The 26,528-nt window shown below is 38.6% G+C and overlaps 1 protein-coding gene across 5 annotated transcripts; it reads left to right on the forward strand.

Moving 5' to 3' along the window:
• Positions 1-991: 991 nt before the first annotated feature.
• On the forward strand, positions 992-25,159 carry LOC115451854 (glutamate receptor ionotropic, NMDA 2B). 5 transcript variants are annotated; one of them, XM_030180244.2, is made up of 16 exons: positions 992-1,260; positions 4,939-5,331; positions 5,443-5,582; positions 5,685-5,900; positions 6,162-6,399; positions 6,522-6,835; positions 7,161-7,405; positions 7,476-7,677; positions 8,670-8,993; positions 9,665-9,942; positions 14,996-15,098; positions 15,198-15,346; positions 15,596-15,816; positions 19,684-19,784; positions 24,364-24,593; positions 24,859-25,159. In XM_030180244.2, the coding sequence occupies exons 2-16, from the start codon at positions 4,953-4,955 to the stop codon at positions 24,893-24,895; spliced, it is 3,177 nt and encodes a 1,058-aa protein (XP_030036104.1). In that variant the 5' UTR covers positions 992-1,260; positions 4,939-4,952; the 3' UTR covers positions 24,896-25,159. The 5 variants fall into 5 exon arrangements, with proteins under 5 accessions (XP_030036104.1, XP_030036103.1, XP_030036105.1 ...); XM_030180243.2 differs by lacking the exon at positions 992-1,260 and adding an exon at positions 1,735-1,988; XM_030180245.2 differs by lacking the exon at positions 992-1,260 and adding an exon at positions 2,043-2,268.
• The last annotated feature ends 1,369 nt before the right edge of the window (positions 25,160-26,528 follow it).

A 26,528-nucleotide genomic window follows, 5' to 3' on the forward strand; every position in this document is an offset into this window, starting at 1 on the left:
GTCATCAACGATTAGTTACGTTCCTCTTTTTAAAAGTCCTAAATAATACATTATTTTAATAAAGTCCCCAGCTATATCAGTCTGGCTGTCTGAACACTATACATATAGAAAGTACCCAACGGATTTCTAAGAAATTTGGTATGGAGATAGTTAGAGACCCTGGGAAGAACATGGGCTACTTTCTATCCTGGGAAAATATATAGCGGTACTTTTATCCCGGATAACTTTAAACCGGGCGAAACCGCGAGCAAAATCATAATATATGTGGTCCAAGTAGCAGGCGTTGTTTCGGCAAAAGGCGTTGTGTTAATATTGTTTGAAGTCCTTTTGATGTCATAAAACATCTTTTCAACAACTTGCCTAGTGCCTACCTAGAACATTAGAACTTAAAGCAAAGTAAGAGCTACTTTTCTTTGTTCATGGGACTGCTGCAGCTTTTACTGGAATATCCTGAGAATCCTACCACGAAAGAAAACGGTGCAAGAAATGGTGGGGAGAGGAGGAAATTAATTGTTAGGATGGAAGGGGAAAGAAAGAAAAAATTCGCTGGCCCATTTAGGTTTCAATGTTGTGATGCAACCAAAGTGTACACATTAAACTCTGTGTACTATTCAGTAATCTGTGACTCTGTGTCTTGGCCCGCGACTTATCGTCACCCCGTGCATAGGTGTGCATTCGGTGTGAAGACCTAGCGCACAAGATTAGCCTCAAGGCGGAGAGGGCGCCTAGACAGTCCGCTATAAGCCTATACGTGCCGTGCTAGCTAAATCTAGCACTGAAAATACTTTACATTATAAGTTAGTAACGATTTTTCGTGTACAATTTAAAGTTGCATTTGCAATAATTACCTACCAAAGTAACGTAAAGTAACTGGTCACAGCAAATGGGATTAAAAAACGTTTGTGGTATGGACACATAGTATTATGTAACGGGAGGCGTGGTGGTTATAAACGCTTAACGCAGGCGCGGCCCTGGAGCGCGCATAAGGGATGAGGGCGCGTCAGTCGGCGCTCGGCGTCTGGAGGTGCCTCGCGCTTCGCGCCGCGCCCCAAACAGCCGAAGCGTGGCTCGGGGCGTGGCGCTTACGTAAACACGCGTGGCTCACAGATCGCATTACAGGCGGCGCGGTGCCGCGCCACTGTCCGTCCTAGAACGACCCCATGCTGGCCCGCGCCGCCTACTGATTATATGTTGATAACTACACGTGCTCTGTCGTGCCACCGCTGCCACTGCCGCCACCGCCGTGTAACGCGCTTATAGGTACATACGACATTTTTATACAAAGTGTAATATGTGTCGACTAAATGAATACAGTGTTAAATTCCAATTCATTTTTATATTATGTTATGATAAGACAGGAGAAGATAACGTACATTTTATTATATAAAGGTACCTAGGTTTAGGGCGACAGAATATCGTGTCATAGTAATATGTGGGTACCTACGTACCTATAATGAATATTTTTACAGAAAAACGTATCTACGCTTTTCTGTAAAAATATTAAATGGGTATTATTTTATTGATTCTGATTCTGAGAAAATATGTAGTTCGTTCGTAATGTGATTTTTCGAATTTGTGTACATTGGTTATCATAATATTACAATAATTATTCATGATATTCGATTGTCTTCTGAGTATTGTTTGAATAACGTATTAAATAAGAAAATTTAAATATACCTACTTATTTATCTAAGTATCTGATTATTAGCAAGAGGGTGTATGCAAAAATTACTTCTTTGTAGTTTCGCTAAAGTTGGTACCTATATAGTTGCAAAAACATTTAAGTAAGTAAGTACTTACTTACTGTAAAATTTTATGAGGTTTACGAAATAATATAAGTAAGTACTTACTTAATATTATTGTTGGAAACAATATCATTGACTGTGGCGTAACTAAATGCTGTATTAGAGCCTTAAATCAATATTTAACAATAGTTTACATGAAAACGTATTTATGAACACCGACTAAGTAGATGGATGTAAATACAGGTACTTACCAATTTTTTTTCTTTCTTTATGTAGGTATTTTACGTAGGGGCATAGAGGTAGCTATGTACCTATACCAACTGAAAATCATAACAAAATAATACTTACCTATCTATTAGGGCTAGGTTATTGGCTATTTATTTTGTAGTTATCGGTTTTTATTTTGTAGCATTTACTTATATACACATCACGTCGTGAGTGTACATTTAGATAAAACGCCGTTTGGATGACTAACAATATACTCACTAGTAATAGCAGGTTGGGTGTCTGCGTTTTTCGATAAGTAAGTACACTGCGTGATTTCATAGAAATAATACGTCACTAGTCAACGCTCGTTGTGATGCCGGGCTTGTTGCAAAGCTTCTCTGTTATATTTGTCAATCGTCTCGAGACATGTCACAATTTTAGAACGTAAGTAAGTAAATGACGGTCATCTCGGTTTATGGATTTTAGTTATATTGTTAGTAGATGCCACGGGAAACCAGTGCCCTAAAAAACTGCCGGATTCTATCTCATATAAGTATTGTATCTCATATTTTAATTATCGAAAATTTTAAATGCTCTCGGTATTGCTGTAGGAAGTTAAATATTTTATGGCAATCTTAGTTAATTTAGTAGGTATCTCTCTAACAGTTTTTGCGCCCTATCGGATAGACTTAATGTGACTATAGGTAATGATGGCTTAAACCTATGTGACCTCAGAATCTAAATAGTTAATAATAGTTGCATATGTCTGCTTTACTCGTAAATGGAAATATATTATTATAAATAATGGACATACTTATATTATAATAAATTGCTTTTTAAATGTCGAAGTGACAGGGTTCTTTATTAGATGCTTTGCGAGTGGCAATAAGATGCTGTAATAGTCTGGCTATGTATGCTTGAGTAATTTCTTTGGGTTTCTGTTTATGTAATTTTACTTTAAGGTCGTAGTGTAGCCTATCATTAGTCACATACCATGGTGTAGATGCTGTCGGACATACATTTTTTTACTAAAATCTTTGTATAATCTCGACGTTGGAATTTAATGATGTGTTCTATAAGTAGTTCCAGGCCGTCCAGACTAAATTTATTATACACTTACTAGAGTAATAATTTGTAAGAGCTGCAACTTCCGCTGTAATATCCAATATTTTTTTCTCATTTGTTGACTTAATGCCATCGTTTGATTATAATGATATCATGTTTTCTTCCCGTTAGTCTATCGATGTATATTACCAAATATTTAGCCTAATCGGCGTGCGGGATTTGTACTCCATTTAAAGTAGCTGATTGACACGAGTTTTTACGTGTAGCAAGGGACTTGCACGAATTTGCATTCATTTGCCCTTATTTGCCAGTCTTTGAGCCAGAACGATATTTCATTGATGCTATTTATTTTCTATAACCTTCGATTATGACCTCCCATATCCCAAGATTCATCTGTCATAAGTACAGCGGTATCATCAGCAAAAGTACCAGTAACAAGACCCTCCGTAGAAGTTAGATAAGCAGCAGAGGAGATACAAGGTTGGCCACATGACACAACCCTGTGGTACAGCTGCCTTTATTTGAAATGGCGTTACTTGTTCTTGTTTAACAAAAAAGTGTCTTTTTTCATAAATCATATGACAAAATAGTAGTGTATGGGAAGGTTTTTTTTGTTGTTTTTTTTTCAAACAGGGGACCTTCGTGCCCATCGCAGTTTAATATAATAAAACAATTATTGTGGTATTGGCGGTTACGCCCTTTTTCCGTTTAGGGCTCGTTATATCCACGCAAAATTACTTTATTCTATACCTACCTATAAATTATTGAGTTTTAAGCGCTAGGTATTGGATGGCAGGTTGACCCTGGACATCCCGTATTGATGAAGCCGTAGGCTTCTCAACAATATTTGAAGACAGGATATATTTTAAAAAGAGTTTGCATTTTATAATTATTTTTGTCTTAGAATTTACGGGGAATTAAAACCATAGGTAGTTAAGTTTTATGCCCTCGAAATTCCGATAAGGTTTTTAAAAACTTGTTTACCGGCAGTTTGTTTAGGGCTGTTTCGTCATTAACAACATGGCTAATAATTATAACTGACAACAGAAATTATAATCCTTTGCCAGTCTGTGATGAATCCCTCCTAGCCGAAATTCGACACGGTGGCCAATGTCATTGTAGTTGAGCTAGGTACGCGGGAGATAAGTCTTAATCCGGATAACTGTGTGCTCAATAAACAGGTGCACTCTCTGTTCCTTCACTCTCAAAGTCTGGGGAGACTGTAATCCGACATGACCGGGTAAAGATCAGGCGCATAACAAACGGCTTTACGTGCCTTCCTCAGGATGGGGGTATCACTCCGCCAACTTCCTGACTCCGAGCTGCAACTGAGTACTTTTTGAGATGGAAAAATTCAGTTACAATTATTTTTATCTGGACTCAGATTCAATCCCACGACCTCAGCGCAACAGGCGCACTGGTACCGCTTAGGTACCTACGCATTAAAACTACGCCACCAAGGAAATCAGTCTGTTATACATATACTTACCTAGCTAAGTACAGTTTGTAGACACATTCAGCCGCAATGATTAAATGCTCTAGGCAATTTTTCTTATTTAAGTATCTAATTTCGCCGATTTAAGTTTTGCAATAGATTGACTTTCAAAAAATAATTAATTATGCCAAGTGGGCAATAATTATATACCTACTTATCTAATTACTAGGCCTGGTTGCAGTTCGGCTAGCTATGCTATAGGTCACTGGTCTATAGTGTTCGGTAAAGTTAATGCCATAGATGTATTTGCATATTATTTTTATATGACTTGATTATTTTTTGTTTGAACTAGGAACCTTCTAGTTTCTTATGCTGTTTTCTAAGGGCACTTTTCTCTAAGTAGGTAGGCACAATGAAACTAGGGTACCTCTCTTAAAAACTCACAATAAAAAACAAAAATCTGTTATGAATCATGTATGTTAATAGCATCAAGAGTAGAGATGCAGACGCGCACAGCATTGATGGCGCTCGCAGCGCTCGGTGCGCTAGCGGCGGCGGCGGTGGCGGCGGCAGAGCGCGGAAGTGGCATAAAAGTTGGCAGCGGTAGCGCAGTAGGAGTTGGCAGCCGCGATGGTGGCCGCGGTGGCGGCGTGCGCATTGGTGATGGCCTGAGGCGTCCACGCACATCACCAGCACCACTTCCGCCTCGTGCGCCCTCTTCAATAACTGCAGCGCTTGTTGTGCCACACAAAGCCTTTGGAACGCGTGATTACACGAAGGCCGAGAAGGCAGCCCTTTCGAAACTGCCACGTAAACTAAAACTACACGTGCGTCTGAATATTACGCTTTCTACGCAGGGCTTGACGCCTAGTCCTATGTGTAAGTGCACGTTAACCTGTTTGATCTTTAACATCTTCTTGTATCAGTTACTACTAAATACTTCTTAAAAATGCTACTAATCTGACGCATTGACGGTTTTAACGCTTTCAGCTATCCTGGACTCGCTATGTAAAGAATTTTTAGCAGTCAACGTGTCTGCTATTCTTTATCTTATGAATCATGAACAATATGGACGCTCTACTGCCTCTGCACAGTATTTTCTACAACTAGCGGGGTATCTTGGCATACCGGTAAACGCTTTTTCATTTCTATTACTTACTCGCTTTTCTCATACTTTTCTTTGTGAATAGTATTCAGAAACCATAATATTACAAATAATTTTGCTTCTACAGGTAATTGCTTGGAATGCAGATAACAGCGGCCTTGAAAAGAGGGCTTCGCATGCGTCCTTAAGACTTCAGTTAGCCCCGTCCATAGAACATCAAACGGCTGCCATGCTGTCGATATTAGAAAGATATAAGTGGCATCAATTTAGTGTCGTTACGTCCGCTATTGCTGGGCATGACGATTTCATCCAAGCTGTACGAGAAAGAGTGACAGCATTACAAGTAGGTGTTTGTAATCTAGTACTTTCATAATTATATAGTTTTTATTGATATTCAAATTGGAGCTTTCTTATTTACCTTAGTAATATATGTTTTATCTAATGTTATAAAAACTCATAGTTTGTAAGTTTAAAGGTATTCACATTGCCTAACCAAACAAGAATTGTCGGTGCTTCAGACTTTGACTATAATATTTAATATCTAAACTCAATTACGTTCCTATGACCTATATTTGTATCACGCCTATGTTGTTTTAATTTCCAGGATCGATTTAAATTCACCATATTAAATGCAATTGTTGTAAAAAGGGGGTCAGATTTAAATGAACTAGTTACTAGTGAAGCACGCGTAATGTTGCTATACGCCACCAGAGAAGAAGCGGCAGATATTTTATCTGCTGCTGGTGATTTACATTTGACGGGAGAAAATTTTGTGTGGATCGTTACGCAAAGTGTTCTGGGTTCTTTACAACAACCAAATAAATTCCCTGTGGGTATGCTTGGTGAGTCAGTCTTATATTCTACATCAGTAAAAAATATTAAATAAATTTTCACATTTTGTATTACAAATAGTGTGTACCTCATACATAATGCAAAAATATATTTATATTTCATTCATTTTCAGGCGTGCATTTTGACACATCGAGTTCCTCGCTAATCGCTGAAATAGCAACCGCTGTAAAAGTGTTCGCTTACGGCGTGGAGTCTTATATTTCGGAACCAGAAAACGCTCGATATCCATTGGGTACTCGATTGTCATGTAGTGGTGCGGGTGCAGGTGAAGCGCGTTGGTCGACAGGCGAACGGTTCTATCGACATTTGAGAAACGTCAGTGTGGAAGGAGAAGTTGGAAGGCCAAGTATCGAATTTACTCCGGATGGTGAATTGCGGGCAGCCGAACTTAAAATAATGAATCTTAGACCTGCTATTGGCGAACAAGTAAGTGATTTACTCGTATTTAAATCCCAGATTAAAAAAGCCTTTGACGCGATGTTAGAGTTATTGTCTGGTAGAAGCAATAGGTTTTGCGGAATCAATGACGCCTCAGTTCAGTTTTGCCCACGCGAACTCCAGTATAGTTTTATTGCACGTAGGCGTCTGATACCTACTTATCAATCTTCACTCTAACAAGCCGGGGAAGACAAAACATACTATTATTATGGTTCCAAGATTTTCTACTCGGGCATTTCACCCCTTAGGCTTGTTAAACTCGTCTGCTTTTATTCACTACTTAGATTTAAAAGAAATGTGACGTAATTTACAGCTGGTTTGGGAAGAAATTGGAACATGGAATTCATATCCAAAAGAACGCCTTATTATAAAAGATATTGTTTGGCCTGGTGGATTGCACACTCCCCCTCAGGGAGTACCGGAAAAATTTCACATGCGCATCACGTTTTTGGAAGAGCCACCTTATATAAATCTAGCTCCACCTGATCCCGTAAGCGGAAGATGTTCTTTAGATCGGGGTGTGATATGTCGGGTTGCACCTGAAACAGAAGTGGCTGGGTACGTAAAATGTATTTTGTAATAAATCATTTACAAATTATAATATACTAAATGAATTTGCATGTTTTAGATTAGAAGCTGGTACTGCCCATGGGAACAGTTCACTGTACCAATGTTGCAGTGGCTTCTGTATCGATCTATTACAACAATTAGCTGAACAACTTGGTTTCACATACGAACTGGTTCGAGTAGAAGACGGACGCTGGGGAACATTGTACCACGGCAAATGGAACGGTTTAATAGCAGATCTTGTGAACAAAAAGACCGACATGGTATGTGATACATTTATAGGTGCATAATGCATATCTTAATAAAATCGAGGATTTTAAGACATTAAATACTTTTCGGAAAAAAAAATACCTGGACGACGGGACGAATGGGTGCTATAATGAAAATAAAAAAGCTTTTGAAATTTTCGTGTGTTTGCCTATTTGCTCAAGTTTTCATTGGCGTATCACGCAAAACCACAATTAATAAACTCCATATATCATAATTGTTTAATAAAATAAAACATAAATGTAAGAAGTTGTGAAACGGTAATACCTCAAACAGGTTAATTGAATTAAAACTTACGATAATAATGTAGACCTACCTAAGTACCTACTTGTTAGCTGAAGCTATTATTTTATTTTTAGACGAAAGCAAAAGAATGTTCCTATACTTAACTACATAATATACAAAGTGTTGCTTTGCATCCCCGCCATATTTGAAGAGTCCATTGGAATGGGTACACATGATCATCTAGTAATACAAATTAAGTCCTACCTCAAACTGGAATCCTAATATTTGATTAAATTATTTTACGATGATTTAGAATAAACCCCCACGTACTAGGCAGAATAGGACCCCACGGCAAAGCGAATAGCCCACACACACGTGGACAGCACCAGCTGTTTGCAATCAACACGGCTAGTCGCGGCAACCGCGGCGCGTCAAAGCATTTTGTGTGTGTCTGTGTGGCGCGAAAATCATCGATGCCACACGGGGTGAGTTCAGGGTGATTGCCATAACACGTGTGGTTTTATTTTTAATCAATAGTTATTCTTAAAAAGTGTAAGTAATTTTCGGTACTTATTTTTCATTGATTCGTGTACTATAAGTGAAGTATACCAACCTCCGTAAATATGGCAGGGATGCAAATCAACAACTTGTGTAGATAGTGAGAATACGTCTTAATTTTTTTCTGACCCCTCCCGGTATTTTCGTTGCAAATTTTTGTCTATGATTGAAGATACATGTATAAAATTTACCAATTACATTTTAGGTTTTAACATCGTTAATAATAAATTCAGACCGCGAAGCTGTGGTGGACTTTAGTGTTCCTTTTATGGAGACTGGCGTAGCGATAGTCGTGGCTAAAAGAACGGGCATTATTTCACCTACTGCTTTCTTAGAACCATTTGATACGGCGTCGTGGATGCTCGTTGGTGCAGTAGCGATACAAGCAGCAACTTTTTCTATATTTTTCTTTGAATGGTTATCGCCTAGTGGATTTGATTGTTCAACCGGAAATAATTCAAAACGAGTGCCTCAAAACCGATTTTCTCTTTGTCGAACTTACTGGATAGTTTGGGCAGTTCTCTTTCAGGTAAGCTTATTTACGTTTTTTTTTTAATCACAGTAAATTTAATTTAATAAATAGGTAAATACTACACATACATGTGATTCGCGCGATAGCCAAGAAGATTGAAAATGGAACAGTTTACCAAACAGGTTCAAAACCTGTAGACCTTACATGCACACACCTCTGACTTTGCGAAGTGAAGGAAAACAATTTGAGGAAACCTACATTCCGGAAGGTTTGATTCGTATAGCCAAGTTATTTGGCTTGGTAAATGCAGTTGAAATAAGCTATATAGAGATAGATTAGGGATGTTTTGCATGAACTATTTAAGCCAGGCAAGTATACGGTGTATCTTCTTCGCGGAAGACATTATCTTTTCATTTATATGATTCTACTTCTCGCCCCCTTTTAAACGACTTCAAACAAGGAGGAGGTTATCAATTCGACGTGCATTTTCTTTTCTTTTGTTTATTGAAATATTACATATATTTCAATAACAAAAAGCCAGGCCAAAAGTACCCTGAACCGGCGGGAATGCATGATAAGATTGATAAAGGTGGAGCAAGCGAGAGAATTATGCCAGAATCGTGCAAAGTGGCAATCCATAGTCTCTGCCTACCCCTATGGGATAGAAGCGTGATACTATATATGTATTTATCATATTATACCAGTGTAATTTGTTGATTTAATTGTAGGCGTCCGTGCACGTAGATTCACCACGAGGGTTTACAGCTCGTTTCATGACTAATATGTGGGCGATGTTCGCTGTGGTCTTCCTTGCTATATACACTGCCAATTTAGCGGCGTTCATGATAACTAGGGAAGAATTTCATGAACTTAGTGGATTAGATGACCCACGGATAGCAAGACCTTTTTCTCAACGGCCTCCACTAAAATTTGGCACGGTACCGTGGTCACATACGGATGCTACTTTGGCCAAATATTTTCCAGAACCCCACGCTTACATGGCTCAGTAAGTATATTAATGTATTTTTTAATCTATTTAACTCATATTTTTAAGATTTTGTTTTTAATCATAATTTTTATACAACCTACCCATAGCTCGTGCCCACACTCCGAGGATACTTAAGGATTGTTGACGTAAGCACTTAAACGATATAACGTTATCGATGTCGGTGAGGTCCCCCGACAGACCTCACCGACATCGATAACGTTAGTGCGCCATAAAATTTACATAGCTGGATTCGATGTCAAATAATTTCTTTTTGTGCTGACTTAAGAATGTAATTTTATTAATTTAAGAATATTTGATATTTTGTGACAACAACCTATAGCCTTTCAAGGAAATCGGACCATAAATTAATAATATTTTGCTCAAAGTAAAAAAAAAATGGTAGGAGGCGCACTTGCCTCCGGAAATGGGGTAAGTGCGTCTGTGTAAAAAAACGCCAATATGGAACATTATAAAGAAAACACTCATTTTAGTCCATAGAGAAATAAGTTTTACTCGCATTGCTCTTGGATAATTTTTAACTACTCAATATTATAACAAACTATGGCTGTCAAATCTAATTCGGGGTAAGTGCGCCATATATATTTGTAAATCAGGGCTTCAAAGCATTTTAGAATATTTTTTTTGCTATATTTGGGTTTTAATATTAGAGTTTTGTGTGCGGATATGTTGGAATAAAAAAATGGTAGCGCTAATACAAAATCCATTTTATTTCTAAAAACTAAAAAAAAAATACAAAAATGTAGGAATTAACAATTTTGAATGCCTTATAACTCAATTACTTAGAATTTAGCCTTATGACATTTGACATGTTTTAGCTGCATTATACCCAGATAATGTGCCTGATCGAACAGTTGCAACCTCGTCACGTAAAGTTGCTCTAGACCAAGGTATTTCAGTTTTTGTTTTGTAAAAACGAATTAACTAATAGGCCCTTTTATTTAGGTCGGCTCAAAACAAAATACAGTATAACATTTTAATAATAATAATTCATATTAGTAAAACATATTCTCAAAAAGGTTGGTTATATATGGATCAGGGGCAAGTGCGCCATACGACTATTAACTGTGGCGCACTTGCCCTACTCGACAATTTTTAGGTACATTTTTTCGCATTGCTAAAAAATCCTTTATTTTAGTATACAGGGTCATTTTGTCACCCTAGACTTAAATTTAACTGCGAGAAAGTCATCTTGAAAGAAGCCGTTTACTATAAGTTACTCCAACCTAAGGTCAAAAACAAAAAAGTAAAATTTTCAAACAAAATAAATATTCAAATAGTCATTTTATTTTTACACACCTTTTGTCACTACTATTATACTAGAATTCGTCGGAGCGGCAACATCGCACACAGTCATTGATAATATTATGCTCACGCACACGAACAAGTGATATACACTCGGCGCGCAAGGGTAGTTCGTCGCACCGTGCGCGCCGCGCCGCAACCGAACAGCTGATGTCGGCGCTTTAACTACCTAGGGTTTTGTGTCGTGCTACATCACTCAATCAACAATTAGACCAGCAGCGACGACGCTACGCCGACGTTACAAAAAGACACATACCTAAACATCATTATCATCATCAGCTACATAAAGTCCACTGTTGAACATAGGCCTCCCCTAAAGATTTCCAGGCGGACCTGTCGAAAGCTGCCTGCATCCAATATGTTCCCGTGACGTCTATCAAGTCGTCTGTCCACCTTGCAGGTGGATATCTAACGCCAACATAAACATCACGCACTAATCATCACATTTCATTAGAACAATATTTTCTATGCACAAACTATCATTATAAGTAAACGACATTAATCAAACAACCACAAATGCATAAGTTAGGTACACATAACACATTATTTCCGTAATTTTAAAGTGGTGTCATTCTTTTAAATCAAAACACACACATTCTAATGTAGGTAGTTCATCCATTTTAGTAGATAAGTAGGTATAATAAATACGTTCAACGGTTAGATTTATAACACTCATAAAATATCATTCTGCAATTCTGGCAATTCACACGAACAATTAATAACGAAGTTACAATCTTGTCTTGATAATAATTAGGTAATGTAATAATTTGAGGTAAAAATGTCGAGCGACGGGATGCGTCACGGCGCGGCGCGGCGTCTAATAGGTATCTAGACATTATTCAAAATAGTAAATGTGTTTACCAATACCTAATGATGATTTGTAGATTGCTTGTTCCTTTAAAAGTTGTTTCATACTTCAAAGTATTTTTAATACAGTTAATTGGTGACTACCTCGGTGCCGCAGTTGTATTATAGTACGGATGCTTTGCTAAGGTCTCGGGATCGAATCCCGGGTCGGACAAAATGATATTGGATTTTTCCATTCAGTAACTATCGCAAATTCATAAATCCACATTAAAATCGTAATGACAGCCTCGGATAGAAACATAATCAATAGATTGTGATTAGTTCAGTTTCGCGTACGCGTCAATGATGCAACTTCGCGATCGTAAAATATTCAAAATGACAAAAAATATTTCTAAAAATAGACTCTATTTTATACCAGTTATGGTCGCATTTAGGGGACCACTTTAAATTTCTTTGTGCCTGACCGACCAAGACGCGACACACGAGTTTAGTGAATTCCACAAAATAGCGGCAAGGTCTGGAGTAGTGTTGCCTGATGTCCCGATTTGCGCGGGACGTCCCGATTTTCAGAGTTCTGGGACGTGACCCGTTTTGCACCAATAAATTATTAAAACCATTAAGTATTATGAAATAATAAACTACGCATTAATCACTGTGTTGAGTGCGACAATGCAACCAAAATAGCACGTATCATCTCACAAGCGCTGAAGGTACAGTTTTGTTTTATTCTCTTGCTTAGAGATGCGACTCCCCGGCGATCTGTTCTTTAATGTTAAAACAGAAATCCAAATTAAAACGCAACTTTAGCATGACTTGCAGTGATATTTTTTGTAAAACGCAATACATATAAAACTAAAATTAAAAAAAAAATACTTGCTTTTTTTTATGTCCCGATCTACAACACTAAATCTCGATTTGTTTTACCTTCTTGATTTTAAACAAATTGATCTTGGCAACACTAGTCTGGAGGTACACGATATTTGACGAGCCACAGTTTTACAACTAACACGTGCCCTCGCAGTGTTACCAAACTTTTTATTATTACCTTATTGTGTAATATCTTGTTTATTTTATACCCTGTATGTCTATTGAAAATGAATCACTGAATCCAAAATCTCTATTATACTTTATTACTTAAAATAATGTTTCAAAAATACTAAAATATTGCTGTGTATTATTTTAATTAGGTACACTTTTCATTAATCATTTCATCATAAATCATTACTTATTTTATTTTGTAATACAATTGTGTGTTAAATCTATTAGAACATCATGTAATAAAAAAAAAATCTAATATCAGAATTTTTGAAATGCTGTGTCGTTTTAGCAAGCTTTTTGGTAAAAAAGTTTATACTGACAACACTGCGAGTTTAGGCGAGAAAGAGTACGACTATTGTATTGAATAATCCCGCGCTCTTCGGACTCGGTCAAAGACTCGGACGCATTGCCATAGTGTACCTATCTAGCAAAGAAATGGTACAGAAAGCATAATATGACGTTCGGTAATGTGTACGTAGTCTTCTTTTAGGTATTATGACAAACCGAAATATTAATGTTGGAATTAAAATAAATGTCGGAATATCATGTAGAATCTAAAAAAAATACGATACCAATAGATTTAAATGTTGTAACTTTAGTAATTATGTAGGTAACTTTTTTGGTAAGAAAACTATTTTATTAACGAAAATAACGTTTATAATTAACGAAATATTTTTGTAGTAATTAATTATTGACTCAATGAACTGCTGCAACCAAGTCAGTGAACGTATTGGGAGTTCATTTGTGAGCTGACCTTCTGAACCCTATAGGTTCGGTAATAATATCATCAGCTGTGACGTAGTTCATTCACTTCAGTTAAGCGCGCTAAGAAACAGCGTGATCAAAAAACCATAAATCTAAAATCGGGATTATTGACGTAAATATTCGTTACTTATGAATAATCTTTTGCACGGTGTTAGCAGAGGTCACCAAGAACCTGTGGTTTCATTTAGTAACGCAATGTCGAAATGACCCTGTATATAAATAAAATTCAGGCAGGAAGTTAAAATAAAAGGTTTAAACTATGTACTCACCTAACTGGTTTACAGAAATATGTTAAATATCTTGAAATATTTGATGTTATCTTTCACGGGGTCATCTCTGTTTACAGGTCTAAATGACACTTAAAATAAAATGGCGAATAAATCGTATTAAAATGAACAGAGCCATTTATGTTTTTTAGTGGAACTGTATTTCAGTTAGTAGCATAGATATGCGGTAATTGTATAACATCAATAATTTTCGTTTTTTTAGGGTAGGTGCACTTACCCCGTTGGCGCACTTGCCCCCCCTGACCTTAATTCTATACAAAATTAAATAACTTAAGAAAGTAAATTTAACATTTAAATATAAAAAATTAAGTTAGTATATTTGGTATGGTCTAGTTGAAACCCATTCATACTATTTAAAAAATAAATTACGCAAAACGAATTAACATTACGGGTTGTGACTTGTGACTAGTCCGTAAAATTCGAAATTGCATAATGAAATGAGCATTAGAACATCTACATTTGTATACACCCGCGCCATCCCGGTGCCTACGAGTGTTGGCTACGAGTTATACTTATGACCAACGAGTGTGGTGTGGAGTGTGGGATGTGTGCAGGACGGTTGTTCTTGGGGCACAGCCAACCTGTTCCTCGACCCATGATTCTTCGGAGCTCGTGCGCGCACTATACTTACATATTTTTTGTAGAGCGACATTTAATGATTAAATTAACAAATTTCTTGCGTGATTATTTTGAATATAATAATAATATTATGTAATTACTTAATACACTTTCATCTTAAATCAGACTTCCCATAAAAATAAATTTTGGTTAGATGAAAACCGGTAATATATTGTAGTTTATGATTACATGCTTTTTGTCCCAAAAAAATTATAGTGCCATTTTTTATTCAGATACAATCGGAGCACCGTAAGCGCAGGCGTCACTAGTGTACTCACTGGAGAACTCGACGCGTTCATTTATGATGGCACGGTACTAGACTACTTAGTGTCTCAAGTGAGTCAATAATATTTCGTTATAAACTAATCAATTAAGTAAGTACCTACTTCACACTTCTACCTACATTTCGTTATAAAAATACTTTACCTATTACAGGACGAAGACTGTAGACTTCTAACTGTGGGATCATGGTATGCGATGTCGGGCTACGGATTAGCCTTTACTCGCAATTCGAAATATCTCAGTATGTTCAACAAAAGATTACTTGATCTGCGCTCAAACGGAGACCTCGAACGCCTGCGCAGGTACTTACATAAGTGGTAATATCTAGTAATTCACACAATGTACCATTAAGTAGGTAGGTACCTAAAGACAAAGGTAGTTATATATATATATATATATATATATATCTAGGCGAAATCCAGCCTGCAACATGCTCAAACACCGCTTTTCCGCCGATTCCACTAAACTAGAATAACGACAGGTGAACAGTACCTAAAACTTATTAAATACCTGTCGGATATGATTTTTGTAATACAACAATAAAATTACAGGTACTGGATGACCGGGACTTGTAAACCGAACAAGCAAGAACACAAGTCGTCGGATCCACTAGCGTTGGAACAGTTTCTCTCTGCATTCCTGTTGCTGATGGGCGGTATTTTGTTAGCAGCCCTGCTGCTGCTGATGGAACATCTCTACTTCAGATATTTCCGAATTCACCTCGCCGCGTCAAGAGCGGGCGCATGTTGTGCCCTTGTGTCCCTTTCGATGGGTAATTTTTTTTCTTATCAGGTATAATTTACTAATCGAATAAATGTACCTAAAATCTCTACATACAAAAAAAAAACAATAAATATTTGAAGAGGATCTAGGTTAGGATAGAAATCCAATTTCATCAAACTGTGTTTTAGGCTGTCGGTAGTATTGAATTAATTAGCATTAATTGTTAGCAAGCTAAATCACATTTAGAATTTCACAAATTAAATACAGTTCCTAAGTTTCGGGAAATCCTAATTATTTCGTGCGTTGTCGCGCTTCGCAATAGCAGCGCAAGGTGCGCGGTCTCCTTAGCGCCCGCAGGAATAATTATCTATACTATTATATAAAGCTGAAGAGTTTGTTTGTTTGTTTGTTTGTTTGTTTGTTTGTTTGTTTGAACGCGCTAATCTCAGGAACTACCAGTCCAAATTGAAAAATTCTTTTTGCGTTGGATAGCCCTTTATTCGTGGAGTGCTATAGGCTATATATCATCACGCTATACCCAATAGGAGCGGAGCAGTAATGGCTAATCTCAAGAACTACCGGTCCAAACTGAAAAATTCTTTTTGTGTTGGATAGCCCTTTGTTCGTGGAGTGCTATAGGCTATATATCATCACGCTATGACCAATAGGAGCGGAGCAGTAGTGACTAATCTCAGGAACTACCGGTTCGAACTGAAAAATTATTTTTGTGTTGGATAGCTCTTTATTAGTGTAGTGCTATAGGCTATATATCATCACGCTATGACCAATAGGAGCGGAGCAGTAATGGCTAATCTCAGGAACTACCGGTTCAAACTGAAAAAATATTTTTGTGTTGGATAGTTCTTTTGTTCGTGGAGTACTATGGGCTATATATCATCTCGCTATGACCAATAGGAGCGGAGCAGTAATGGCTAATCTCAGGAACTATCAGATCGAACTGAAAAAAATATTTTTGTGTTGGATAGCACTTTGTTCCTGGAGTGCTATAGGCTATATATCATCACGCTATGACTAATAGGAGCGGAGCAGTAATGGCTAATCTCAGGAACTACCGTGTTTGAACTGAAAAAATCTTTTTGTGTTAGATAGCCCTTTGTTCCTGGAGTGCTATAGGCTATATATCATCACGCTATGACCAATCGGAGCGGAGCAGTAATGAAACATGTTGCAAAAACGGGGAAAAATTATTAGTTTTGAGAGCTTCCGTTGCGTGCGCTGCGTAAACGGTTAAAGTTATGCAACAATGATGTATGACGGGATTAATCCTCTTAAAAAGTTCTAAAAAATATATTATAAAACAAAGTCCCCCGCTGCATCTGTCTGCCTGAACGTGTTAAACTCAAAAACTACCTAACGTATTAAGATGAAATTTGGTATGGAGACAGTTTGAGACCCTGGGAAGAACATGGGCTCCCGGGAAACTACTACTTTTATAACGGAAAACTTTAGCCTGAAAAACTTTATAACGCGGGCGGAGCCGCGGGCAAAAGCTAGTAATTAATATATATTCCGTGCTAATTGCTAATGCTAACGTAGCTTGATTTGAGTGGAGGAGTGAGCGAGAAAAGAAGCGCGAGATATGCGTCGCACGGTGTCTCATTGATTTTATTCGGAAAATTACTGAATAATAGGCCGGATAATATTGTACACAAAAGTATCTTTTATGTCTGAATAGAGAATTAAAAGTAATTTTATGATTAACTTGCACATTATACGAGGTACTTATACTCATTCTATATCTATACTATTATATAAAGCTGAAGAGTTTGTTTGTTTGTTTGAACGCGCTAATCTCAGGAACTACCGGTCCAAACTGAAAAATTATTTTTACGTTGGATAGCTCTTTATTCGTGGAGTGCTATAGGCTATATATCATCACGCTATACCCAATAGGAGCGGAGCAGTAATGGCTAATCTCAGGAACTACCGGTCCAAACTGAAAAAATATTTATACGTTGGATAGCCCTTTGTTCGTGGAGTGCTATAGGCTATATATCATCACGCTATACCCAATAGGAGCGGGGCAGTAATGGCTAATCTCAGGAACTACCGATTCGAACTGAAAAAATATTTTTGTGTTGAATAGTCTTTTGTTTGTGGAGTGCTCAAAGTTATATATCATCACGCTATGACCAATAGGAGCGGAGCAGTAATGAAACATGTTGCAAAAACGGGGAAAATTATGAGTTTAGAGAGCTTCCGTTGCCTGCGCTGCGTAAACGGTTAAAGTTATGCAACAATGATGTATGACGGGAATGTTTCACTTAAAAAGTTCTAAAAAATATATTATAAAACAAAGTCCCCCGCTGCATCTGTCTGCCTGAACGTGTTAAATTAAAAAACTACCCAACGTATTAAGATGAAATTTGGTATGGAGACAGTTTGAGACCCTGGGAAGAACATAGGCTCCCGGGAAACTACTACTTTTATAACGGAAAACTTTAGCCTGAAAAACTTTATAACGCGGGCGGAGCCGCGGGCAAAAGCTAGTTCTATAATATACATATTAGTATCATATAATTTAAATAAAATGTATAGAAGGAAAATATATATATAGCCTGGCGTTAAATAAAAATATATATATAGCCCTAAACTTAGTCTGAAACTCGGATTGCGCGCAAATTGCTATTTCTTTATTGTGCATTTTTAATTTGCGAAATATGATTCGTAAATTAAGTTGACACAATTTTTAATACGTCATAAGTATTAGCAATCGCATTAGCATGGTGAGACATGGGAATTCGCATGCTAATGAAATTCATTCGAAATGCCATCACTAGCTGTCAGCATACTTATTACTTACCTAATTTGACTGTCTTACCACGATTTCAATAAACGATCCTAATCACTTTTTTCGATCTATGTCAAAATGGACCAATGAGAACAAAGCTTTTTTTTGACATGCTCTCTTATGACTTATTGTGATTGGTTCATTCTCGCCTCTCGGTATTGGATTGAAGATTGAGATTGGGATCTTTTATTAAAAACGGTTGTAAGTTTCGATTTGCTAGGACAACAGTATTGAACACAAATTTTTACACGAGTCACAATGACGTCTAGTTATGATACCTTGGGCCACAAAGTAAATTCACTGACCTAACTCACCATCTCATAACGTAATTTAAAATGAACGTTTTATTTATTTTAATATAAAAAGTATTCAATATTAACATTTCGTTAGGTTTAGTGAGATTTTTGAAGTTTAGTGGACCTCTTAGCGGGCTTCAGGTTTAATAAAGATGTCCTAAAATTGTTATTTAAACATAGGAAGACTCTGTATCGTCATTTCCAACCATTTCAACTTAATGTGTGCTGCATCGAAATACCGTTGCTGGGTTCGTGTCCATCTATCATGAACTGTCGCTAGAGGGCGCAACCAACCTCAAACTCCGCAGAAATCTGCTACCATCGGCTAGGCATAATAATTCAAACCAATGCGCACACATTTGTAGAAACTCTGCCGGGAGGAATACCAAAGTATGCCCCCCCCCCCCTCCGGGCAGCTGAAACCTTTGCTAAACACCTTGTCCAGCCTCCGTGCTGGTACAGACACTACTACTATTGATGTTATCACGTTAGATGATTGCGCAGACCGACCTCAGAGCATTGGAGCTTCTTTTACTAAAGCTTCCCCATACATTTATCAAATACGACAGATGGGAGTGGAATAAAGAGTAGTACATTATAACGAAGTTGCCGCAGAAAAAATATAACTGATGATAGCCGACTTTTATTTTAACTATGTGATATTTCCTTGTCAGGCCATCCACTATTGGTCCTTAATACTTCACATGGGGTGTTTGCCTGATTTTCACATCATTAATTGTAATAGGTGATAAAAATCTACCTAAACATATAATTGCTACGAAATAAGTAAATCCTCTTAATTTTTCAGGACAGTCGCTTTCCTTCCACGGGGCGGTGGTGGAGGCAGCAGCTAGAGGTATAGCGGCAGGAGGACGAAGTCACTGTCGTTCTGCTATATGCGCCGCGCAGGTTTTATGAAAGCGATCCTTTTACCATTAACATATTTATTAAATAACTTACATAATCGAAGAAAGAACCGTCGACTTACTTAATCATCGAAATTTCACATTGCACTGGCTGCAATCAAAATAAGGTCACTTCGGTGGCGGAGTTGTATTACTGTATAACTAGAGGGCTGAGGTCTCGGATTCGTTCTCCGGGTTGAGCAGTGACATGGGTTTTTCTACTCAGTATCAGTCCGAAGGCTAGAATTTGTGCTCGAAATGGCGATAGGCTCTCTATCACATGGGAGGTATTACACACGGCGGAAAGCAGGTAAACTAGTTGCGTGCGTGTGTGTATAAACTAGGGGTCGCAATACCGGACCATATTTCAAAACCGGTATTTTCGGTATTGACCTAAAATAAATTCCGGTATTCCGGTATTTTCGGTATTTCCGGTATTTGAAGAAATATTAGAAAAATAGGAAACATACATTTAAGTTAGTAATTAAATGTCAAATTTTAGTGATAGCTTAGTGGTTAGTTAAAGGATGAATGAAAAGAGATTTTTGTAAGCCAACGTCCATACCGTTCTGATTTCTGAGAGCTGGCTCAAACTTCACCTTCCTTCGAACCTTTACCCCCTCCCTGGTTTCATTCTGATTAGAAATGATCGATTTGACAGGAGAGGGGGCGGAGTCGCTATATATTTACGTAGCGACCTGAAATATAAAACTGTAATATCTTCCTCTGCTTCTTATTCCGCTTGTGGCGGAATTTCTATTTCTTGAGGTTTGGGTCAAGGGAGTGAAAACCTTACTAGGTGTTATTTACTGTCCCCCATCTCTTGATTACTTCTCCAGTCTGGAAACAGTTCTGGAATCTATAGGATCAGAATATGCTCATCACGTCATCATGGGTGATTTAAATACTAATCTCCTTACCAGCCACTCTTCCCGATCTCGTAAACTCCTTACTATCCTTGACTCTGCTAAACTGCATGTCCTACCACTGCAAGCTACCCACCATAATATGGATGGTCACGACACTTGGCTTGACATTATCCTCACCTCTGCTCCTTCCCTTGTTTTCTCCCACGGTCAATTTCCCGCTTCTGGCTTCTCTCACCATGATCTCATCTACATGTCTTTCGCCCTAAAACCTCCCAAGTTCCCTTCTAGGATATTGCACTTGCGTAGTATTGGTCGCATTGATGCAGATAAGCTGAAAGGAGACGCTGCTAACTTTAACTGGGATCACCTATTGGTAGCCACCTCCATTGACGATAAAGTCGCAATTTTTAACTGCAATGTCACTGCACTCTTTGATACCCATGCCCCTTTAAAGAAAATTAAATTAAAACGTCCTCCTGCACCATGGATTACACATGGGGTTAGATTGGCGATGAGACGACGGGCTTTTCGCCAGTACAGAAAGGATCGTTCGGAGGAGAATTGGTGCCTTATGCGTACTGGTACGTAATGCTAAACGCCGACACATTCTCTGTAATATTTCTTCCTCCTCGCCAGCCAGTATCTGGAGATTCCTCGGAACTCTGGATATTGGCAAAGTTAAAACATAGATCTCCACGGTGAGCCTATTGGTTTGGATGACATTAATCAACATTTCACATCTGTTACCATGATTGATCACCAAACTAGGCGTCGTACCATGGATTTCTTAGCGGGTCTATCCAGGCCTAACATTAATACTTTTCACTTTTCTTCTGTGCCGTTGGGTCAAATTAGAAAAGTTATCCTGTCCATTAAATCCAATGCCACTGGCTGTGACAACATCAGTCGTCGCATGATAATCCCTATCCTGGAGCAACTTCTACTAATCATGTCCCATATCATTAACGCCTCGCTCAGCACTGGTATCTTTCCGTCTTTGTGGCGGAGAGCTATTGCTATCCCTCTTCCTAAAATCCCTAACCCATCACTTGCTAAGCATTTCCGTCCCATATGCATTCTTCCTTTTCTCTCGAAAGTGCTCGAGGCCTGTGCACACAAGCAATTGTCTGAGCATGTGCACCGAAACAACCTACTGTGCCCACTCCAGTCTGGCTTCAGGCCTGGCCATAGCACTATTACTGCACTCCTCAAAGTGACTGGCGATATAAGGGCGGGCATGGAGGATTCCAAAGTCACTGTTTTGGCTTTGGTTGATTTCTCCAACGCTTTCAATAGTCAGTGACGACATTCTTCTTGCAAACCTCTCCCACCTTATAATTGCGCCTACGGCACTGAATTGGTTCTCTTCATATCTTCAGGGACGCCAACAGTTGGTGCGCCTAGACGATTTTTCGTCTAGCTGGCGTGATATAGACTGTGGCGTCCCTCAAGGCGACATACTCTCCCCATTATTGTTCTCTATCTTCATAAACCTCTTAACACAACATCTTCAATGTGCGTACCATCTGTATGCTGATGTCTTGCAAATTTATTCTCGGGAACAAGTCGATCGTGTGTCCGCAGCTGTAGATAGAGTAAATAAGGACAATTTCGGCCTTTCGGTAAACGCCGCGAAATTGCCATGAAATACCAGGCCATTATTGCAGGCAGCTCAAGGCTTTTAAACATGTTGTATTTTACATCAATTCCCTCTGTTATGTTTCTCAGCTTTGTTTATCTGACAGCTTGCTGTTTGTTCAGCTTTGTTAATCTGACAGCCAACTAGATTCAAGTTGTATCTCAATATTAGCCAATCACAACGGCCCTACGTCTACGCACTACGAAGGCTGCCATACCGTCAGCACTGAGAAACAGACTTGTTATCACAGCAATGCTCCGTCCTTAGATAAATAACGTCTATGAATAATGAGGATAGACTTTAAAGAACAAAAAATATTTCTAATAAGTTCTAATCTAAATAACAATTAACAGTTAACACCGCTATGCTTAGAACAAAACAAAAGTAGCAATATAGCCATAAGCAATGTATTTTGGTCGCTCTTTATAGAATATACGCCTATACGAATGAATGAAATTGCAAGCAGCTTAAATTTTTGCGATTTAAAACTCGAGAAATTAATAATTATACACACATTTTGTACTGAATTTTATTTTTATAAAATACCGAAAATCCCGGTTTTTCTAAAATCAATACCGGTATTTTGAAGTTCTTAATTTGGTCCGGTATTCCGGTATTTTCGAAATCCGGGATACCGGTTTGCGACCCCTAGTATAAACATAATATTATATCGATGATATTCCATCAATCAATCATCAGAAAAAAAAATTTTGTAATCACTTGTGGCTATTAGGTACTAAGAAGCGATCCACTCAGAGTGACAGTTCTGTACCTACCAGCATAATATTATTATTATAGTAAAAGTCATGGATTCGGCGATAGCCTAGTTGAGTGTGGAACGGTCTGCCAAGACGAATGTACGCAGGTTCAAATCCCAAGGGCACACACCTCTGACTTTTCTTAAAAAATCATGTGTGTATTCTTTGTAAATTTATCGTTCGCTTTAACGGTGACGGAAAACATCGTGAGGAAACCTGCACATCCGAGAAGTTTTGTATAGGAATTTCGAAGGTATGTGAAGTCTACCAATCCGCACTAGGTCAGCGTGGTGGACTAAGGCCTAATCCCTCTCAATAGTAGAGGAGGCCCGCGCTCAGCAGTGGGCAAGTATATAATACAGGGCTGATATTATTATTATTATTATATGGATTCGGAAAATTGGGCACATCTATGTACTTTTTTTATTTTTTTTTGTTTCGCGGAGAAAGTCCCTTATTACTACCGCCCAGCCTTCGTGGGGGGCGACTGAGCGGTTATGCTGGGGTAACCGTGCCTTACGGCCCGGCGTTGAGCCGCCCGGATTTGATGGTGACCTTCGGGCGACCGCCGGGCCGAGTCCCTAACCCTATATACAACTTAACCTATGCACGACCTACCAGCTAAAACTCCGCGGTGGCTCTCTTCGGCGCATTAGGGACGGCTGCGGGCTTCCTCTGACGTTGAAGTGTCTAGTCTGCGACCGCAACCGCCCCTGCGCGGTGCCGCCTTGCGGTCCGTCTCCTATTTGGGGGGGGGGGGGGGGCGCTCAGAAGCCCCCGCGCACCGAAGGACGCCCTCGGCGTCTACGGCAGCGTGAGGCCAACTACACACTGCCGTCCATCCCGGGGGTCAACCGACAAATGTGCAAAGATGCACAGAAATGCACTAAGGCGGACAGCCCCCTGCTGCCCGCCGACGACCCCCTTCGTGGCCCCTATTAGTCGCCTCTTACGACAGGCAGGGGATACCGTGGTGGAATTCTCCAAACGCCCCCATTCCACAGGGCGGACATCTATGTACCTGCTTAATACTTATATCTAGGCTTACCATACGTCCCGGTTTGACCGGGATAGTCCCGGTTTGAGATCCCTGTCCCGGCGTCCCGGTCAAACTTGAACAGCACCGACATCCCAACCAATCGTTCCCGCGCCGCGCCGCCCGTGCCACCCGCGTCAAAGACGAAACAAAGGCGAGCGAGAACGAGTGATACCGATTGCAGCAAAATGAAAATGAGCCTCTTTCTCTTCTGCGTCCCGGTTTGGCTCTTCGTAATTATGGTACCTAAGCCTACTTATATCTCATAATCTGGATTATAGTTGTGGCGCGCGAGACACGAGCGCGATGCGGCAGTCGCCCGCGCGCGCCAATTGGCTGCGGCGCTGGCGGCGCACGGGCTGGCTCCGCCGCCGCGCCGCTTGGCGTCGGCCGCAGCGCTACTGGCAGGCGGAGTTGCGCACGACGCCACGCGCCCGCGCACGCTGCGCCCGCCAGCCGATCTCCTGCCTGAACTCGATCGACCGCTCTCTTGTGGTGATTTACGAACTAGGTAGATACGAGATAATAGTATGTAGGTATAATGACATTGAGTGCATGATAATAGCTACCTACGTACTATATAGAAAGCAGGTTCTCCCCTATCTACTTTCTATACAAGGTGTTGTTTTTCATCCCGTGTTTGAAGAAGTTCGTGCATTGTAATGGGTACACATAATCATCTAATAATACAATGTAAGTCCTAACTCAAACTGGAATCCGAATATTTGATTAAATTATTTTACGATGATTTAGAATTAAATTATTTCCTATTTCAGAGAGCGGACACGAGTAGAAATGGAAACAGTGCTGTGAGGCGTATATTACGCCATTCTATTTCAATTTCTGAAGGCTGTTCTTACACCAAGTTATACAAGGCGAAATTAGTTATACTTAATGTTTAAATATGGACAGATAAAAAAGCGTTGTAATTATTAAATAAATTATTCCAATTATTAAACAAGAGAGCTGGGCGTAGATAGCGAAGCGTTGTTGCGGGACGCGCGCGCGGCGCGGGCTGGGCTCCGGGCGCGCGCCCCCGTGTTGTCTACTACAATAAAATATATTTTTTGGACAATATTATTGTGGTATTTATTGGTTTTGTTACATATTTTGTATATAACATTTACAGGGATAAAACATACGTAAACCAAACATATTTTTAAGCTAAAATATTGTTAAGGATTTTCTTACATTTGGAAAACGGGAAACATTAGTTACTTCCTTATTTTTCTATGCAGACAATACTTTCCTCTATCTATTGAAAAGTGAAGAGCTCAAGTATGTTTCTAATGTAAAGGAAAGTATTTGCCTGGCATTTATTACTCATTTATTTAATGCCAGTCATTTTTGGTCTGAACCTTAGTAATGGTATTTAAATCACAATTCCGAGGAATAAATGATTTTTCATAAACAGCGTATTATTCGCAAAACATCTTGTAAGTCTAATATTTTAAGCAGCCTTTTAAATTCGTGAAAATTAATATTCGTTCTGGGTGTCTATGAAATATTTTTCAATGTGCTGTGTGCACATAATATAACAAATATTATAATAAAAGTATCTTCCTATATACCCACGTAATTTATAAAAAAAAAATCATTCTTAATTTAGGGACATATTTACCTTATTCTCTAAGAACATATGAATTGAATTACCTAGGTAAATTAGAACCGGTATAAAGGCGTAGATGGAAAAGAAAGGAAACGGACAACACAATTATCATAAAAATGATGGTTATGAGAACTTAATTTAATTACTTACTTATATCCGCATGACTGCATGAAACCGGCAACCGAAAACCCTAAGGGTAGAGCCTAGCCTAGCCTTTCCACAGTTCATGAAATGAATAGTGTTAATTAGATTAAAAAGAGTGATAAAAAAAGTCATTATAATCATGGTATAGAAGGATAAAATATGAAATTCAACAAATTAGCTGTAATCTACTTATATAGTAGGTCTATAAAATAATAATACTTAGGGTATTTTCCTACGTTTGATTTTGAAGCACGCATCGTAATTGCCGAATACGTCACGTATGCGTATTGTGTCTCTTTTCTAGTATCTTAGCATTTTCCCCTTCTACCGAAATTCCAAGGCTTATAACTTGTTGATTATTACCGGATTTTATTTATTCTTTCTGTGTTAGATTTTATATGACTTTTTTTTTATAAACGTGGAAACCCAAAAAACTTTATACACGGTCTATTCGGTGCAACTCTGTTGTTTAAACTGCATCAAAGAATTTAATCACTGCGTTGAAAATTCATGATCTCAAGTTTAAGTAGATTAGGTCAGCTATATGGGAACGTGGCCTAAAGAGTTTAAAGTATGAAGGTAAGTAAGGTATGCTAAACTAAAAATGTGTAAACTCTACAAACGAGCTATAAGTATAATAGCCCCACTTCAAGTTGGCGAATACTCTTGACTAACGTAAGGACACGGCGGCCT

The sequence above is a fragment of the Manduca sexta genome, chromosome 15 (assembly GCF_014839805.1).
Source record: "Manduca sexta isolate Smith_Timp_Sample1 chromosome 15, JHU_Msex_v1.0, whole genome shotgun sequence".
NCBI lineage: Eukaryota > Metazoa > Arthropoda > Insecta > Lepidoptera > Sphingidae > Manduca > Manduca sexta.